This window comes from Lycium barbarum, chromosome 10 (genome assembly GCF_019175385.1).
Source record: "Lycium barbarum isolate Lr01 chromosome 10, ASM1917538v2, whole genome shotgun sequence".
In the NCBI taxonomy this organism is placed as follows: Eukaryota; Viridiplantae; Streptophyta; class Magnoliopsida; order Solanales; family Solanaceae; genus Lycium; species Lycium barbarum.
The window spans coordinates 7,474,555-7,492,428 of NC_083346.1; the positions used below are offsets into that span (position 1 = coordinate 7,474,555).

General features: G+C 32.9%; 1 protein-coding gene across 1 annotated transcript; it reads right to left on the reverse strand.

The window, feature by feature from the left end:
- Positions 1–745: 745 nt before the first annotated feature.
- Positions 746–10,378, reverse strand: LOC132613850 (phospholipase A(1) LCAT3). Its single transcript, XM_060328130.1, has 11 exons — positions 9,965–10,378; positions 8,868–8,959; positions 6,653–6,780; positions 6,328–6,463; positions 5,971–6,022; positions 5,152–5,252; positions 4,307–4,486; positions 3,276–3,433; positions 3,115–3,169; positions 2,195–2,248; positions 746–1,179 (listed from the first exon to the last, which is right to left on the reverse strand). Exons 1-11 carry the CDS (start codon positions 10,191–10,193, stop codon positions 1,006–1,008), a joined length of 1,359 nt encoding a protein of 452 aa, XP_060184113.1. The 5' UTR covers positions 10,194–10,378; the 3' UTR covers positions 746–1,005.
- Positions 10,379–17,874: the final 7,496 nt, after the last annotated feature.

Here is a 17,874-nt window from a genome sequence, read left to right on the forward strand (position 1 = left end):
CAAAAATATGATCATTTCCTAGTGCATCCAACCTTGGCTAAAGTTTGGCTCTTGTAGTACTTTTAACTTTAGTCCTTTGATCTTGAAACCTTTGATTAAGAGCGGAAGGACTCATCCTATTTTTTTCTCCTAGTCGTTCTTTCTAACATCTTATTTTCTCTCCTTTTTACGGGTATGATATTTATTGACCTCGAGTTGGTTTCATAACTCATCCTATTTTTTCTCCTAGTCGTACTTTCTAAAATCTTATTTTTCTTCTTTTCTTTCCCTATTTTTTTTGGTTATAATATTCATTGACCTGGATTGTAATCTGTAAACAAACGTTATTTATGAGATTATGTACTTGCGAGTGTCAAAATAAACCTGTATCAGATTACTATGAATTACTACAGAATTAGTCTGTCAAAAAAAATCAACAATAAATATATTGACAAGCGAGAAACTTTTTAATAGTGTCGAATGGTTCTTTGTCTCTTTAGATTATTACAGGCAAAAAAGAAACGATAGACAAAATTAATATTGGAATTTGCAGGCAAGAAAAACGTAACTAAATGCCATCAGCAACCCAAAAGAAAATTGAAAATATTAACAAGAATTTGAGCCTGGACATTACTTCAACAAGAAAGCAAGAGCCTCGAGTTCTATAAAGCAAGCTCATTAAGAGGTTATATTCTCAAACCATACAAAACTATAGGTAGATAAAAGTACCTCTTTGATGAAACAAATACTTGATAAGAAAAGAAAGTAAAGGAAAAGAAAGATAAAACATCTGGATTTTTGTGTAAATATACACTAATAACGTTATTCTGACAGCAAGTGTCTGGCTAGATTTTGCCAATTTTCTGGAGTGCCTAATACATATTGCCACTATAAACGATGATTCATGCAGAAGCTATTTTCTACATTCTCGAAGAATGTACGTGTATATACTTATTAACTATGATTAATTAAAAATGAGAGACAAGAAATAAGGAACATGCTCTAAGAATGAGTAAAACATTGTGTTTACAAGTTTTGACCTGAATAAAGGTCCATCACCCTAGAGGTCCTGGAATGCACCTTCTGTTTATTGGATACGCCAAGCCACATCTTGATAAGCTCGAAAACTGTCTCATCTCTTAATAGTTCCCTGTGACCAGCCTGAACTCCTACTCTTTCCACTGCTTCAAAATTATCAGCCTGCAGAATTATCAGCAGAGGGTCAATAATTGAGTATTCGTCAATAGCATCACCATAGACGCTGATCTCCGTACATGGAAATTTCTAGCCTAGTGGAGTTATCCGATGCTCTCCACAAAAATAAGATTCAGTTTCAACGGAAAACCAAAATTTCTACATCGGCACTTCATTTTGCTATCCAAATTTTTTACATCGGCACTTTATTTTAATAAGATAAACAAGTAACATAAATGATTTTACCACATTTCTTGAAGAGCTATTTTAGTATCCGATATTACTACCTCCCATCTCGACTCACTGGTATCAATCACAATTTACAGTCATCTCTCTGTTTTGAGTTCAAGTCAGTTATACAGTGGTAAACAACTTCCCTAACCTCTAATTGGTTTCATCAAATGAAAACGTAAAACAGAGAGTGAATGAAACAATGAAGTAGTTAGTCAAAGAAAAAGGTCACATCAAGATCAACATAACGTGAAGTATTAGTTCATATCTGTTAGAATTCTTGGAGAAGGTAAAATCTACCACTTGAGGTAATGAGACAAGCAAATAGTCATTCGGCAGAGACGCAAAAGCAGAAGATGAAGGTAATAGCATTGTATCATATTAAATTGTTACATATAAGACTGAATTTCACAAGTACCTATCCAATGTTCATAGTCATGAAGTCAACCATAATATATACAAGCTGTCATTTTACTTCATTCCAATGTCACCGCAGAAAAATTAATACTGCTATTTTTCTTTTTCTTTTTTTGACGAAGTTTTTTTTTTTTTCTTTTTTTGACGAAGATCTTTTTTCTTTTAATTTATTAGTATCAGATTCTGTTTACTTACAGGTACCAAGATATCATTTTAAAAAAAAAAAATATATATCCGTGGTGTCCGGGCCAAATTGCGCACACCTCGACTAATTCCACGGTGTACTTACTTTTCACCCACCGGCCAAGATACCGTTAATCTTATAATATTAAAAGAAGAGTAAGAAACAAAATAGAGAAGTGAAGAATAATACCATTGCTGATTCAGCTGGAACAGTTCCATCACCATCCACGTAGGAGTATTGAGGCTAGAATAAAATGGGAATAGGTAATAGTAAGTAGAAAAGCTTCAGAAAGCATTATATAACAATAAAGACATGTAATCTCTAAATATAGAACAAATTTCAGCCACATGCACATTTCACACATAAGTCAATACCTACTCCCCTACCGCACCCTAAATAAGATTGAAAAGGTCATTGTTTAAATCCTCGTGAGTGACCACAACAATTATCGCATGTCACTGATGATGCCTCTGGAACAAAACGTACTATACTCCTCAAGGTGTGGACTTACATCTTTGGAGGAAATCTTTTCAAACAACTGGAAAAATAATACAAACATTGTCTTAGGGGAAGCATATGTCCTTGCAGGTTCGCTTGCTAAACGTGGTCAATGATTACATGCACCACATCTTTATTCGCAGGTTCTCTTGCAAGATAGGGTCAACTATTACATGCGCCACAAAATTATCATAATGGTACCAATCTACCTCAGAAAGCAAAAGGCCTTACGAGTCTTGACAATATGCATTATCCTTTTTCCATAATTTATGTAGGAAGTAACTTTCTTATTATAAAGGGGAAATAATTTATGTAATCAAAGTCAGTTCTAACGGAGAGTCCATACATAATGAAACTCTTATCTTATATTTAATGAACTGGTAGGGGTCTGCCAACTTTCCACCCATACAGTTAGTTTGTTATTGAAAATTTTGATTATGAATGCATGTATTGTTATCTCATACATGTATAGTGTAATAAAAAGGTGATTCCAGATGTATTATAGTTTTGTTGATCCCTTGATAGCAAACAGAAACCCAAAAAAATGCAGAAGAGTTGGAACGTCATAATATCACTCTTACTCGCAAGGAAAAAGAAATGAAGTTAGTTACCATTGTATGGCAGCAATCCGTTAGGTCCTCGATTGGAGAAGCTTTTGAACCGTAACTACAACAGAAACACATACAATCAAATAGTGCAGAACCTTAAAGACGAGGTACGAACCTGTTATCAACTACCTTGTCCTATTGTACGATAAGATGCAGTTACGTACCAAACATCAAAAGGTGTATCAAAGGATGTCCCATAGATGCTATAGAAAGGAATTCCTTTCGGCAATTGAGCATCATTTAAAATTTTGCGAGTACTAGCTGCCCAATCAAGAATTGATAAGTTGAAAGGTAGAGCCACTGTTTTACCATTTAAGTTGAGCTGCAATTCGCGGAAAAGGAAAAATAAATTATCCCTTGCTATGGCACTGCATTCTAGTCATAGATATGCATAAGAGAAACGGGTTGTAAACAGTATCATCCAAAACCAATAATGACCACTGACAAACTCAAAAGGTAATAATAACAAATTCCATCTATCTTATGTATGAGACGAATGTTCTATTTTTGGCCATCCTTAAATGGTTGCTGCACTTCTAAAGATGATGACAGATATATCACCCACAAGTTTCAAAATTTCAAATGCATAGAGCATGTTCATTCTTTAAATTGGTGCCAAAGCAACTTTTTACAGAAAAGTGAGTAGAACAATTTCATCTTGTCCCTTAACAAGACAAATAGAAAACGGATAAGTCAACTTTAATCCTAACCTCTAAGCCCTGCCAGCCTTTGTCTCATAAAAGTGAGCTTAGCGAGTATTTGATACAAGGCATGCAAGGAGAACCTCATGGTATTCAAAGTGTTATACAAACAATATGAAGTATTACAGCACAGAGCATATTTTGGCTAGTTATAATCGCACCTAGTAGTGAAGTGAGTATACAGCAGTTAGACACTTGCGTTTGGTCGGATTATATTTATTCACCTAAAAGTACAATTCGTCCAAGTGGCACTTCTCAGCATCATTGGGGAAGCTGCTCCAGACAAAATGTTACACGTATTTTACTAAAGCCTCATTACTTCGGCTTTGACTAGTTCAAACATGCATGAGATCACGAAATGCTTTCTCAAAAAGCATCAAGCCTTCTCATTTTAACAGCTAATCGGTGAGCTGGGGAGATGTAGAAACATGAAACTTAAAACCTGTAATATGAAGTTAATTATTCTAGTGGCTAAAGATAGCTTGGAGATATACCTCATTGCTCTTCAACGCTTCCTTAAAGAGAGTCACACTTGTGCTAGCGTCATAACGTTCTAATTCAGCCACTGTATTCCCATCCTTAGATTTCTTCCGCCACACTAAAATTTCAGGTTGCTTTTTCCACTTGAAGTCAGGATTTGGCAACATCTCGTAGATCGACGGGCACTCAACCAACTTGCAAAAGATTAAACTTGGGCGTAAATCAAATGTCATATTAGGAGAACTCTAAAGACAAAAAAGGAACTATGACTCTAGTCGGCATCTTAAGGATGAAAAGATAGACAAACAGACAATTATTTGCAGCAGTGACAGAAATCATATCCTAAAAAAAGCCAAAAAATATTCTTTTATGTGCCCATGAGTATTACAAAAAATAAGATACAAGAACAAACAGGGGAAAGAACAGTCATCCCCAATCAAACGACATTTCCAGATTTGAAAGATGTATCAGTAAGGTGCAAAAACTTTTGGCAAAGCCTAGCACTACACTTTGAATATTCAGTTTCCGAAAATCTTCTTCAAATATATTTTATTAACTATATAGGGCCATTGAAGATAAGATTAAAAAAATATAATAATTAAAAACGCCGAAGTAGATCTATGTACAGGATGATGCATATGAAGTTAGACATGCATCTAGCGTAATCTATATCTATTAGCTTCACCTGACGGAAAAGTCTCATCTTCAGTAAATAAGGAGGCAAGTAGATTAAAGTCATCATCAAGGCATGTTTTCCAGCCAAATGACAAATATGGAGCTATTAGTAAAGTTAAGCTTTGTTTTTCTATAGAAGTTACTAATGGGGGCTCTAGCAAAAGTTTGACTAAGAGAGGCTTACCAATTGATGCATGGTCCACCTTGACACGAAAAAGTTGCTTTCAAATCCATCAACGAACTGCACTCCAGTTAAGAGAGAGTCATTAATGCATCCAGGAGCACCTGTTTACCAGAGATGAACAATTAGCATTCTGCACACATGTAACTCGCAATCTCGAGTTCCAGGGACATTTCTCAAAGAGTATGAATTGTAGCCCAGGTAAAGGCTCTTTGGAGAACAATTTCATAGGAACATTTTCTACATAAAGCTGCCCCTCCCCCTCCCAAGCACAATTAGGTTCTCTTCTCTTTTAGTGTGGGTAGGGGCAAAAAAGTTGGCAGGACCATGGCCTCTCCCTCACTGCTCATACTACAGTTTTATGTAGGCAGCATATCTTTTTGAAACAACAATGCAATACATAGTTGTGGCCCCACCCTCCAATTATATGTGACAGTATTACTATTTACATACAATTTTTTCTTTGACAATGATTCAGAATCAGAACTAGAAGATACAGATTTAGATTGTATTCGTTTCAATTATTACCAGTTAGTTATTGGTTCTTTCTTATACTTTTGAACTGGGGCCTTCCCCACCAAAAGATAAGCTTCTGATGTTGCCTGGCCTTCTCTAGTTACACTGATCATCTAATTCTTCTTTTTTTTTTTTTTTTTTTTTTGTTGGAGGGGAGGTGGTGCTAAAATTTGATAATCAATTTTATATCACTATCTGTATTATCTATGCAACCCCAGATTGGCAAGAAGGATATCTTAGCTAGTATCCTAGCAATTTAAAATAGACGTCTGCAAAAAGTTGTAAAGAGAAGGAAAGAAAAGTTACCTTGAAAGGGAGAGGCAATGGCAATCCACTTTTTCACATACTTGGAAAATACCTGAAAGGTAATTGTTTGCATTTAGCGATGCCAATCACGGAAGAGTGACAAATCCAAATCAAGAAGCTAGGCAAGAATGAAGGAGACGGGAAAGCAAAATAGAAAAGATAAATGAGCACAACAAATAGGAAGACATTATCTTAAATTGGAGAAACACAAGTGACGAACAGAAACAACAGGCCAAACCGACCCCCTTATGCACGCCACTTATGACACATCAGACTTTATCTTCTTTTGATTAATATAACTTGATCAAATGCTCTAGGTGATTTGCAACTGAATGAGTCTAAAGATATTGCACTTACATCACTATAAAGAGAAATGAAACATTTGATTAACAATCCACCCATGGAGTGCGAAATAATATCGACTTTTCTTCCCCCAGAAGCTTTATAAGCTGCAGCCAGCTTTGATTTCAGGTCATTCATTGCCTTGTCAATCCTGCAACCATATGCTAACCAGGTCCCTTAAGTGCGATGATAGTTTCAGCAAAAGAATCAACTAAGTTAAAACAGAACTTAACTTCTCATATTTGCTACCATCACAATCAACCAACTTATCGAATAGTAAGCTATAATACAGTGCGATATGGCATAGTGGCAATGGAAATTTCAGCGGTTAAAATAATACCTATTGCTTTGGCGGAAGTCGTAACCAAAACCGAATAACGTAGTTCCCTTTTTATATCCACATTTGACAAGCATATCAATCATTTCATGAAAATGGTATACACCGCTCAAGTGTACACACTTCACCATCTGGCAATCAAACAACAGTAGAAGAGATTATGATCTCATTAAAAAAAAGTACTCCAGAAAAGGAAAAGACACAAAAGATCGAGAAAATATATTTACTTTTCGCAGGCCATATAGAGTATAATAGATGAGACTAACAGTATTATCTATTTGATAGGTTATACTAACTAGTATTATTTCAAAATTCAAAGAACTTCAATATGTCCTCAATTATGCAAGCGAGTAATTCTCACTATTCATCATCCATGTTTGTTTTTTTGAGATAAAGGTAACTAAGTATTCATCATCCATTTTGCATGCCTAGTTAGCTAATTTCATCGTCGCTCTGATGACAATAATCAGTTAAAACTTTGTTTAATCAACCAACAAATGGTTCGTCTGACAGCAGTGTCTATGAAAACAAAACTTATCACAGAGAACAAATACCTTAACGTTCTAGCTGCATGAGTACTAACAATCTCATTTCTTCCTTAACCAGATGACCAGGCAATAACATTTGCTCTTTTCTTTTGTTCTTCCTTTCGTTATTATTGTTGTTATTCTTGTTATTGTTGGAAGGGGAGCCTTGGCGTAACTGGTAAAGTTGCTGCCATGTGACCATGAGGTCACAGGTTCGAGCCGCGGAAATAGCCTTTTGCAAAAACGCAGGGTAAGACTGCGTTTAATAGACCCGTATGGTCCAGCCCTTCCCTGCGCATAGCAGGAGGTTACTGCACCGGGCTGCCCTTTTTTTTTTAAATTATTATTATTATTATTTTGATGACAAGGGAACCCGCAGCCGCTACCTTTCGGGTGCACACAGGGAAAGTCTCGCTCCTGTGCAAACCACACGGAAGAGATAACCTGCACTAGGCAAGCCCCGTGCGACGAGCTCGACCCAGAAAGCAAATCCCCTGCTCTTGTAGGCAGGGGGTTTCGAACCTGAGACCTCCATTATTACTACTTTTTTAGTACAAGTGTGTCGAGTACGAATTCACAAGTGTAATTTTGTTCTTGAAAGTGTAAGAGTTTCCAAAAGTAACTGAAAATGGATCACAATCTAAATAAAGCTCATTTTCACAGACTTATCTCATTGGAAAACGAAGCCTGTTTACTAGACCTTTATTTCAATCATTTCTTTTGGTAGATGTATTCAGCAAATAGTTTGCTATTAATTGACCAATTTTCTTTCATAAAAGATCTTGATGTGAGGTACAGACAACTTCTGAAATGAAACCAGTGGCCCTGAGCCAATAGCTGAGCCAAAAGAGAGTGGGAGTTTTGTTGGAAAGGATAGAAACTAATTTCTACAATTAGCCAAACAAATTTATCAATTTATTTCCTTTGAAAACTTCAAGAACTTTATTGATACAGAAACTGTAAAACTAGGGGTTGCTGCCTCTACTTGCCCCTTTTAGCTCTGCTACTGCCTGTATCAAATGTATAATCCAGTGATGTCTTCTTTAAAGGAAATTCTTAGATCCAGAATGGTAATCTTGAAATTCATTTTACTCACATAGGGTGTGTTTGGTAAGGATGAAACATTTTTTGGAAAATATTTTTTAATTTTCCTATGTTTGGTTGGTTAAATTTTTTGGAAAACATTTTCTCTAGGACACCAAATAACTTAAAAATGAGGAAAATGACTTTCCTAATGGAAGTAGGAAAAACAAGTTCCATAAGTAGCATTCCTCATTAATTGTCTCCTCAGCACCTTTCAACACACCCCAGACCCCACTTGTGGGATTACACTAGGGTTGTCGTTGTTGTTGTTACCAGTTACCAAACACAAGAAAATACATAAGAGAACCACTTATTTTTCAGGCAAACATTTTCCTTCATCCGTACACACCCATAGTCACATTTCAGTTTCATTTATTACAATCTTTTTTTGGAGACAAGGAATTTTACTTTCCACTTAGGTTTACTGTGTACTCAAGTAATTATTTAGCTTCTATATATTTATATATGTGCTATAACTATTCTCAAGATTACATATTCTCCCCATACAAATCTGTACCTAACTAAACTACAAAAAGAAATTTTTGATAAAACGTGATACTAAAGCACATACATATACATTTGTGACCACTTGATGATGCAAAACATACCACTGAAGGATCCAAAATGTCAATGGCATATAGTCCATAATCATCTTGTGGCACTACTATTTCTGTGCTATCATCCAATGCCTCTGTATACCCTGAAAATCCCACACCAAAACCAACAATAACATAAACAATTCACCCAAAAAACTTGAAAAAATGAAAACTTGAAACCATAATCTAAAAAATCTTCCAGTGTTTGATTACTTACAAATTGAGTAAAATCCATTTCCATCACAAGTAGGAAAATCACTCACGTTACTCCCTCCATCCCAAAATAAGTATGCTTTAGCAACGAAAAAAGAAAAATTGTCCCAAAATAATTGTCGCTTTAGAAACTCAAGACAAATAATAGTAATTGTTTCCAACTATAACCTTATATTAAAGAATTATTTCTTCTTAATAGCGCTCAGTTCTCAAGAAACATCTATAAATAGGGATATCCTAGTTGACTACACCTTGTATTTATTGTTTTTCTTAATGGGAGTGAAATGAACTAAACCAACACTCATTCTCAGACTAAGGGAGTACTTATTCACAGAATCATTTGTTTTTCAGATATCCAAACACTACCCAAAATCACTTGTTTTTAACCAAAATACTAAAAAATTATTAGCAAAACACTGTTATCATATTCTATATTCTACCTTATAAAACTTTCAGCATAAAAAATAGGGAACCTTACAGCCAAATACCGCTCGGCCATCTAGTTTACAAAATATGCACACAGTGTATAGTTTATACTCCCTCCGTGCCAACTTATGTTGCACCTTTTGACTACGCGTGAAGTTTAAGAAAAAAGAAAGAATTTTGAAATTTGTAGTCCGAAATAAGCTTTAGATATTTACGTAGTAATAAAATATCTCATAAAGTTAAATTATTTCTACTCATAGACAAATTAAAAGATAAATTGTGCCACATAAATTGAGACAGAGGTAGTACTAAATATACATATTACGTACATATAACATACATGATACAACATATACATATAATATACATACCTATACATATAATATACACTATCTATACAGCCAAAGTGTATAAGCAGCGTATACTTGGTAAACTAGATGGACAAAGGATATATATATATATATTTTTACCTGTTTTAGGATTGTAAATGGACCATAACTTTTTTTTAAACTCAAGTTCAGCAAGAAGTAATCGGACCCAAACTCGGGTTTCCCAACCACCAAGTTTCTTGCTCTTAGAATGGAGAATTGACCCGGCAAGACCCGAAACCAACAAAACCGGGTCTCTATCAGCTACAACATCGTTAACTGAGTCGGAGCTCCGACCCGGAAAGAAACAACAGCAGTAATCTCCGAACATTTGAAACTACGTTCGGTTACTTGGCTTTCGGTGTGGTAGTTGAAGTGAAATGCCATAAATGTTCCCGAGTCCTACCGGTAACTCATGTGATTTTTTAATTTAGTCGGATCGAATTTAAATAGAATCGGTTTAAAAATAAAATAAGTTATAAAATGAAATAGGTTATGTTGAAAAGTATATTTGAAAGCACGAAAATAATATTTTTTATTTAAATTTGTAACGAAGAATACGATATTTTTGACCATTTTGAAGGTAAAGTTTGATGCACCAACTAAAGTGTTTTGATTGAAAGAAGTGTGTAGAACAGTGTAATAATTGAAAAGTCATGGGGTGTGTCATGTGTGGGGCGACTACCTATTTTAGTTGTACTATACTATATTGGACGCTACTCATTCGCATTTAATATTCTTTTTACGTATAATAGATACTCCATTGGGGTCTATTTTACTTGTTATTATATGCTACTCCCTTTAGGTAAAAAAATATCCATTTGGCTTTTTTTTTTTTTGTTAAAAAAAAGTATCTATACATCAAATTAAAAAAAAATTAACCTTATTTTTTAAGTTTGCTCCTATTAAGTATTATATGATCTAATCTCAATACTTATTTAATTAAAGACAGTTTAGTCAAATTACCTATTTTTATCTAGGAGTTAGTATTTCTTAAGAGGTTAGTATTTTCTTAAGAGTTGTGCAAATGGCTAAGTGGACTCTTTTTTTTATTCGGAGGGAGTAGTATTTTTTTTTATGCCCCTTAAGAAGATATTAACTAAAAGGGTAATTTGCTAAATTATCTTTATATATTTCTTTATCTTAATTTAGTGTGTTTGGTCAAACTTCTAAATTAACTTATTTTGAAAAGTTTTTTATATTTTTAAAAAAGTATTTTTGACGAAAAACAGTTTGTGTTCAACGAATTAATTTAAAAAATACTTTTAAGTAACAATTAGTGTTTGGCCAAGCTTTTAAAAAGGACTTCTATGTGTATTTTTCTCAAAAGTGCTTTTAGGCAGAAGTTTTTTTTTTTAGTTTCTGAAAAGCATCTTCTGCTGCTCCCCAAAAACACTTATTTTATACCAAAAGCTTAGTCAAACACCTCACTTTTGAAAAGAAAAATAATAAGTTTGGTCGAACAGGCTATTAACAATACTCTCTTTTTCACCACATTAATTGCGTAAGGGTAAAAGTGAAAACCTATAGTTAAATCTTGATTTTCTAAAATGACAACTATTTTGAACCATCTACTTTTAATAAGGACGAAAAGTAAAATGGACGAGGGAGTAATCATCTGGTATTTAATATTCACTCCCAAGTAATTCAATTTCGCAATGCATAAGCTTGTTAAAGGAAAAATTGCTATGTGCCTGACGTCTTTTTCATTCAAACTCGAGATCAGTTCTGATTTTGATTAGAGGGATTCATCCAATCCAACACACAAATTGATGGTTTTGCTTCATATTTGTCTAATTGTCTTATCGAACCTTTGGTTCATTGGACTAAAACAGCTCAACACGCTCTTAACATGTGTCATTCATTTATTGAATTGCTGTAAACACACGATGCGAGTAAGATTTACCTTCTTAGCTTGGTGTGATATTGGTCCTTTTGAACCAAGTTCGCATGATTTTCTCTAAAGATTTCATACAACTTATATGTAAGTTTTTTTTTCAGCTGTTAGTATGAATTTTTTGTTTGTACACCCAACACTGATTTTTTTTTGTATGCTTACTTTGTTGTGTTTTTATCCTTTCCATTCAAAAGTTGAGTTTGCAATCATAGATTTTAAATTTTTGAAAAAATTAAGGTTAACTTTAAAATATTTCTAAAAAAAGTCGTAACATTTATTTTGTGTTCTTATGTATAGATAAAAAACTATAATGTGTTACATCACTTTTAAAGTTTAGAGATGTACGATTATGTTACGAGGCTTGGATGTTGAGGTCCCCGGTTGTGATTTTTAAATTTTTATGTAATTTATATAATACTTGACTGGTATTATTAGTAAGTCTAACCAAACTTACCAATGATGGATATTCATTATAAATAAAACAAAGGTCACTAATACCCACACGTGTACTGGATAAAGGAGAAAGCTAAAAAATTGGGGATTTGTCAAAGTTTGTTGGCAAAATTTAGTCAAATTCAGTTTTTCTTTGGCAAGAAAGTACAAAATAACGTGAAAAATGGAGTATACGTAAGAAACAAGGTGGAAAAGAACAGGAAAATGGGACCATTTTTTTTTTTGGATAAATAGAAAGCACCTCGTATATATCTTAAAAATAATGGCAGTGTGAACTGCGCATTTTTTGTTTCTCTTCTTCTTTTTTTCTATTCATTTGGTATCAAAAATAATAAATTATTTAAATTTATGTTTAAAAAAATTATTATAAAATTTTTAGTGTGCTTTATCAAGACTCAAGAGTCAAGAGGACTTGGTTCTGTAGTAAAATTTGAGATCTTTAATTAGAAGTGAAGAATATTTATCATTTCACTATACCTTTGATAGTACAATTTTTGTGATTCAGCAAACTAGAGACATAAGAGCTAAAGGAATGATTCTGATAGCTGGTTTAACTGCTGTAATTCGTACTTTGTGGATTGAAAGAAACTCACAAATCGGTTCAATCCGAATTTTTGAACCGATTCGAAATAATTCGGATAATTTAATTTGGATAATACAATTCGATTTCGATAATGCAATTGTAAAATATTACGGTTTAACGGTTCGGATACGGTTTGCTTCAATTATCAACCGAACCGATCCGAACAAACCGAATATATATGCCACTAGTGACTAATATGACTAATTTGGTATATGTAATGTGGTGTTGGCGGATTTGTATGCTTGCACAAGTTGTCAAGCTCTTGTTTTGCTATTTATATGCTATTATGCTTGCAAGTTTATGATTTTTTCTTGATTAATGTCTTGGTTATAAGGCTGCAAGTTTAGGATCTCATTATTTTTTATTATATTTACTCTAAAACTGAAATGAAATAGTTGTTTGTTTAAATTTCGAATAAACCGAACAAATCGATTTGTGTAACCGAACCGAAATAATAAAAACGAATCAAATTGAACCTAGAATGGATCGAGTTTGGTTGAGAATTTTAGAAAGTCGAAATTCGAAATTTCAACTCGATGATGGCCAAAACCGAACCGAACCGATTCGTGCACAGACCTAATCTAGGGTGTTCCAAAACAAGGCTCAGAGCATGGACGAACTACTAAATAGTGTAAAAATATTTATGTTTTCAAGTAAGGATAACAATAGGTTGTTTGAGTAGCAACTTTTGTAGCACAAAAAAAAAAATTGAACCAAACTAGTATAAAAAAAAAAAACGTTAATAGGTTTCACGCACGAAATTCGTGCGTGAAGGAGGCTTTGCCCAAAATCAGTTTCTTATGCTTCTTTCTTACTATGATGGAAATCATGATTTGCAAGTTGTAGGCATTTATTATCATGATTTGCAAGTTGTACGTGCAAATGGGCTTGACAGTATCTATTATTAGAGTCCAGAATCAAAATGCCTCCAAAAAAATCACTTTGAACCAAAAAAAAATAAAAAAAATTCTATAACGCAGTAAAATGCTGCGTTATAGAAACAGTACAAAAAAAAAAATTGGCCAACTTTATTTTTTGCAACACTTAGTGTTTTTTTCCATACTTTGACCAACGATTAGTCGTGTGTCAAGACTCCGAAACGTCAATATTTTATATAGAACCTGATATTTTTTTCTGCGTACAATAATGTATGGAAAAAACACTAAGTCTTTTCAAACAAAACTTACTTCGGGCACCTTTTCAACCCCTAAAATGACGATCCGAACGTCTACGTATCCTTGATGTATTAGGCCTACATTATTGTACGCAGAAAAAAATATCTGGTTCTATATAAAATATTGACGTTTCGGAGTCTTGACACATGACTAATCATTGGTCAAAGTATGGAAAAAAACACTAAGTGTTGCAAAAAATAAAGTTGGCCAATTTTTTTTTTTGGTACTGTTTCTATAACGCAGTATTTTACTGCGTTATAGATTTTTTTTTTTTTGGTTCAAAGTAATTTTTTGGGGGGCATTTTGGTTCCGGACTCTAATAATAGATACTGTCAAGCCCGTTTGCACGTACAACTTGCAAATCATGATTTCCATCATAGTAAGAAAGAAGCATAAGAAACTGATTTTGGGCAAAGCCTCCTTCACGCACGAATTTCGTGCGTGAAACCTATTAACATTTTTTTTTTATACTAGTTTGGTTCAATTTTTTTTTTTATGCTATAAAAGTCGCGGACTCTGGTGTTTGGGGTCTATCTTTGATCGTTGTGTTGCACTGGGACTGTAGGGTCCGAAATAAGGAGGGGCTAGTCTTGTTAGGCTGCTCCTAGTATTGTAACTTGCTCTGCTACTTAATAAAATATTTCTACTATATTAGAAGCACCGGATGATGCACTTTTTAGTTGTCCGTTTGTGAGCCCAAAAAAATTGTGAGCCCACATATTAAACACAAACCATTCAATATTAAAAAAAAAAAAGTATGGTCCCCATATTAAACACAAACTAACCAATATTAAAAAAAAAAAAAAAAGTAAGAAAAGTGGAACCCACCATCTCCAAATTCACGGAGAAAAAAAAGTAGACCCCATATTAACAAAATCAAGCAATATAAAAAAAAATGAATCACATATTAAAAAAATAAACAATGTCAAAAAAAAAACATGCAGACTTTGTATTCGTAGCAAACACTAATATAATAAAGAAAAAAATTGTGGGCCCACATATTAAACACAAATCATCCAATATTAAAAAAAAAAAAAGTGGGGTCCCCATATTAAACACAAACCAACCAATATTAAAAAAAAAAGTAAAAAAAGTGGAACCCACCATCTCCAAATTCACGGAGAAAAAAAAAGTGGACCCTATATTAACAAAATCAAGCAATATAAAAAAAAGTGAATCCCATATTAAAAAAAAAAATAATGTCAAAAAAAAAATGCAGACTTTGTATTCGTAGCAAACACTAATATAATAAAGTTTTAGATACGGAGCACAAATTATAATGTTATATTAATCGTGTTTTGAACATTAAAAGAAAAAAAAAAAAAAAAAAGGTGGAACCCGCCATCTCCAAACTCACGGGGAAAAAAAGTGGGCCCCATATTAACAAAATCAAGCAATATAAAAAAAAGGTAAATCCCATATTAAAAAAACAAACAATGTCAAAAAAAAACGTGCAGACTTTGTATTCGTAGCAAACACTAATATAATAAAGTTTTAGATACGGAGCACAAACTACAATGTTATATTAATCGTGTTTTGAACATAATATATAGTGTATATATATATAATCACTATTCAAAGACAATTACATACACATAAATGCACTATAATCTAAAGTGTTGGGCCTTTGCAAAGCACGGGCCTAGGCCATCTAGTCTTTTAATAATTGCCAAAAGAAAAAGTACCATCTTTTTCCCAATATTAAAGAATTATCTCTCAAATGAGAAACTAAATTTATTCTACATAAAGAAGAAGGCAAAAAAAACAAAAGATAGTCTTACAGCAAAATTAATTATTTCAATATTTTTGAAAAATAATATTTAACATTCTTTCTTTTTTCGGTGTGTGTGTTATTGCCTTTTATTATAGGGAATTAGAAAAACAAACAAGCCCTATAAATTTATAGTTTTGCAATGAAGTTTTTAGGTGTCTGCATGGAATCTTTCCCAAAAATAATTGAAAACTACTTTCCTGATTATTTTTTTTGCTTTACCTTTTTTTTTGTTTTTGTTTTTGTTTACGTTATTGATATATTTTCAGAAAAACCTCTTAGAGTAAAGGACCTTTGATTAAAAAAAGGCATCCGAAAGTAATCACAAAGTTTTTTTCAAAACATTTCTCCAAGAATATTTATTGTTTACTAATATTTCTTGTTCCATAAGAAATTTATTCAATTATGGTTTTTGAGTTACTTTCAGGTAAAATTAACAAAATGACTACCTTTTGGTAGTTTTCTATCATTTATAAAACCTTTTAAAAATTACCATTTTGTAACTATGTTTTCCCAAATTAAGATATTTTTTCGGATGTATTTGATGCTTATAAATACATAATAACACAGTAAAAAATAAAACATATCCCTTGATTTAAGGCCATAACGGTGGGATCAATTAATTAACTATTAATTGGTATTTTTTACCATACCCTTCCACAAAATTAGATTTTAGATTACCTTTCCATAACCATTTTCTATTCCTCCATCCAATCTTCAACATTCAAACATAAAAAATTCAAAATTCAAAATTTGAAAACATTCAACAGCCAATATATTTGAAGTTTTCAATATTGGTTTCGTTCTTGATTTACCAATGTATTTGATAGCATAACCAATGCATTTGAAGTTTCCAATCAAACCCCATGTATTTTATATTAAATCTCATGTATTTGTGTGAATAACAATTTGCATCACCCATGTATTTTAGCGGTAATGTATTTAAAGTTTTCAATATTGATTTCGTTTTGATTTACACATGTATTTGATAGCATAACCAATGTATTTGAAGTTACCAGTCAAACTCATGTATTTTTATATTAAATCTCATGTATTTGTGTGAGTAACAATTTGCATCACACATGTATTTGATGGATTAATTTGAACAAAATACACAAATATATAAAAAACTTACAATGTATTTTCGTCACTCGTGTATTTGAAACTAGATATCTATTAATGAACAAAATACACAGAAATATAGAAAAACTTACATAAATACACCAACAACCACAACAATTGATAGATATATCAGAGAACATACACAAATACATATATTTTTCATCTTCTCAAAATCCTAAAAAACCCTAGGCAACCCTAGCCATAGATCAAATGCAACTCGGTCCAAATTTATGGTCACTGGTCCACAGCCCAAAAGTCTTGGCATTTACAACTACAACTTGCCTACAATGTGAGATAAGCCCACATCCATAATGAATGATCATTCTAGTTGGAACATCATTCACATAAAAAAGAAAATAGAAAGGTTAATTGTCTTCTTTTGTTTAATTTGTCCACAAAGCTTGAAATCATGGAAACCAAAAAAAATTTGAGAGAGGGGTGGCCGCCACCCGTGGTGGTGGTGGTCGATAGAAGGAGAGAGAATTTTTTAGGGATTTGAGAAATGAAAAATCTGAAATGAGTAGCGAGTGAGAATGGACAAAGTCAAAAATGTATGAAAAAGGAGAAAGAATAGTAATGTATATTAAGTGATTAATATTGTTATCATTACCATGTTGGGGGTGCTCAATTTTAGGTGTATTTGTACACCAATAACTGAAAGTTACTGTGTAGCTATATTAGTTAAATTCAAAAAGTATTTAGTTATTATTAGTAATTAAAATAAAAAGTAATTAATATCACTAATTATGTACTAAAAGTAGCTATAACACGTAATTTTTCCTACTTTTAATTCCTTTTTGTTATTTTAAAGAATTTGAATCGCACAGATTTGGATAAAATGTGACACGTTGAAAGAAGCACAAGACACTTTCAATGAAATAAAGTCCCGCAAGCAACCAATAATAGACCAAATAAAATAAATGGACAACTATCATTGTTTTCTAGATATATAGTAATATGAACGTACAATCACCCAAAGCAAATGTCATTTTGCCGATTTAGAGTCAAAGA